The sequence below is a fragment of the Triticum aestivum genome, chromosome 3B, assembly GCF_018294505.1.
Source record: "Triticum aestivum cultivar Chinese Spring chromosome 3B, IWGSC CS RefSeq v2.1, whole genome shotgun sequence".
Classification (NCBI taxonomy): domain Eukaryota; kingdom Viridiplantae; phylum Streptophyta; class Magnoliopsida; order Poales; family Poaceae; genus Triticum; species Triticum aestivum.
Genome location: NC_057801.1, coordinates 32125560 through 32127393, shown reverse-complemented (window position 1 = coordinate 32127393; position 1834 = coordinate 32125560). Strand labels below are relative to the sequence as shown.

The 1834-nt window shown below is 46.1% G+C and overlaps 1 protein-coding gene across 1 annotated transcript; it reads right to left on the bottom strand.

Moving 5' to 3' along the window:
* Nucleotides 1–308: 308 nt before the first annotated feature.
* LOC123064560 (expansin-A24) lies at nt 309–1484 on the bottom strand. Its single transcript, XM_044488017.1, has 3 exons — nt 1229–1484; nt 801–1125; nt 309–706 (listed from the first exon to the last, which is right to left on the bottom strand). The coding sequence occupies exons 1-3, from the start codon at nt 1386–1388 to the stop codon at nt 397–399; spliced, it is 795 nt and encodes a 264-aa protein (XP_044343952.1). The 5' UTR covers nt 1389–1484; the 3' UTR covers nt 309–396.
* Between the last annotated feature and the right edge of the window lie 350 nt (nt 1485–1834).

Below are 1834 nucleotides of genomic sequence, written 5' to 3'. Positions count from 1 at the left end.
TTTCTCCTGACCACTTCTGCTAAAATCCCTTCCTCTTAAAATAGTTGTAGTAAAACAATACATGTTCTGAACGAATACACAATTTCCGTTTTCTACATGGATACTTTTGTGTGCTTGTATGCTAGCGGTTTACCATAAATTGCAACAGAATGACATAATCAACTTACAGAATCCATCGTATAAGTACATTTGTAGGATACACAATTGATAGAATTAATTGGATGTTATGTACACCATATGAATTACACAGTGAGTATGAACAAATTGAATTGTAAAATTAGATCAGTGCTACAAGCAGCACACCCACATTAAACACCGTAACTTGCACTTTATGCAACCAGTTATTACAAATCCATCACTTTCCTGATAAATTAATTGGTCGGCAGATATTGCTCGCTAGAATTGCAATTTGCTAACAAAGGATTGCCCGAAGGTCCACCCCTTTGGCACAACATCATTAAACACAATAGTGTGTCCATCAGTGTTTGTTAGTCTGAAAGAGAGCATCTTTCCAGTCAGGTTCACCAACGAGTGCCAGTTAGCGCCCCAATTGCGTGCCATAGGCATCCAGTCATCAGAATCAGAGCTCTTGACATCCATGGACTTGATCGATCCTGCTGCAGCAACATTGCTCACAAGCACAAGATTGAAGTAATCGTGACCATTGATTTTGAACCTCACACCACCCCGCTTCACGCACGGAACTCTGCACGTGTATGGCAGTGACATAGAAAACTATAGGTTAAATGGCTCTAGTGACTCTGGACTAATTTCTGAACAAGTAAGAAGCGCATATATACCTTTGGTACATGACGGGGATGATGCCACCTTTATAAACACCGATCTTCTCCCAGGCTGGTTGGGCCATATCAAAGTGCGGCCTTGGCGTGTTGCACCAGCCGCCATCATCATTTGGGAGGGCGTCGTTGGGCGGACAGAAGTTTGTGGCAGTGACAGTGACCGTAACGCCGGGCTTGCAAAACAATGGGTCCGCACGCTTGCGGTCGCATGCAATCTTGTAACACTGCCCGCACGCGGCGCCATCATTAAACAACACGGTGCTCAGAGCGGCCGTGCGTGTCCCGTATCCTTCGGAGAAGAGGTTGCCATACCCGCACGCACCACCTGCAATATATAAGATACATCGCAAATGTTAATAGACAAAAGAACAAGATGAAGAGGGCAGCCACACACCAAATAGATGTAGTTGTGTGACTTGAATAATTACCCATTGTGTCGGAGGCGTCAGCGCCACCGTAGAATGTCGCATGCGCCTTCTGCCAGATGAACGGTTCTGGGGATGGCACAGTTGTGGTGTCCGCAGCCACAGACAGCAGCACACTGCCAACCGCCAGCAGCATCACGGCGACAACTCGAGCTGGAGCCATATGTATGGCTGTGTGCCCTCGAAACTTTACAACTTATGATCTGTACCTGATCCGAAAAACTGTAGTTCGCAAGCTGATGAGTACGGTCTATATTAATTTGTGGCTGATGGTTTTGTGGTGATGTGATGCTGATATTCTCACGATCGTTTGTTTATATAGTCTTCACATGCGGTTGATTCATTCGCACGTCGCAAGGCCACCCTGATTGATTGGTGAATGGAGCAGCTAGCGTGCAAATGAGCCTAGCCGTGCAGCCGTGCCATGGCTTGAGGACCAATCCACAGATATATGTACGTACGCGCAGACACATTCCTTGAATCATACTATGAGTGATTCGTATGCTGCACCTCATCCTTAACGTCGGCGCTGCGGCGGCATGTGATGATTAGGTCGTGAAGAAAACTTGAGTTGTCAGTAAGGTACATCCATATGCATAGATCCTTTGA

What these genes read in the sequence shown, in the direction of transcription:
- LOC123064560 (XM_044488017.1), bottom strand. Translation starts at nt 1,388, where the DNA reads ATGGCTCCAGCTCGAGTTGTCGCCGTGATGCTGCTGGCGGTTGGCAGT. An exon ending in TGACGCCTCCGACACAATGG is followed by an intron (nt 1,126 to 1,228) that starts GTAATTATTCAA and finishes TATATATTGCAG; the next exon opens with GTGGTGCGTGCGGGTATGGC. An exon ending in ATCCCCGTCATGTACCAAAG is followed by an intron (nt 707 to 800) that starts GTATATATGCGC and finishes ATACACGTGCAG; the next exon opens with AGTTCCGTGCGTGAAGCGGG.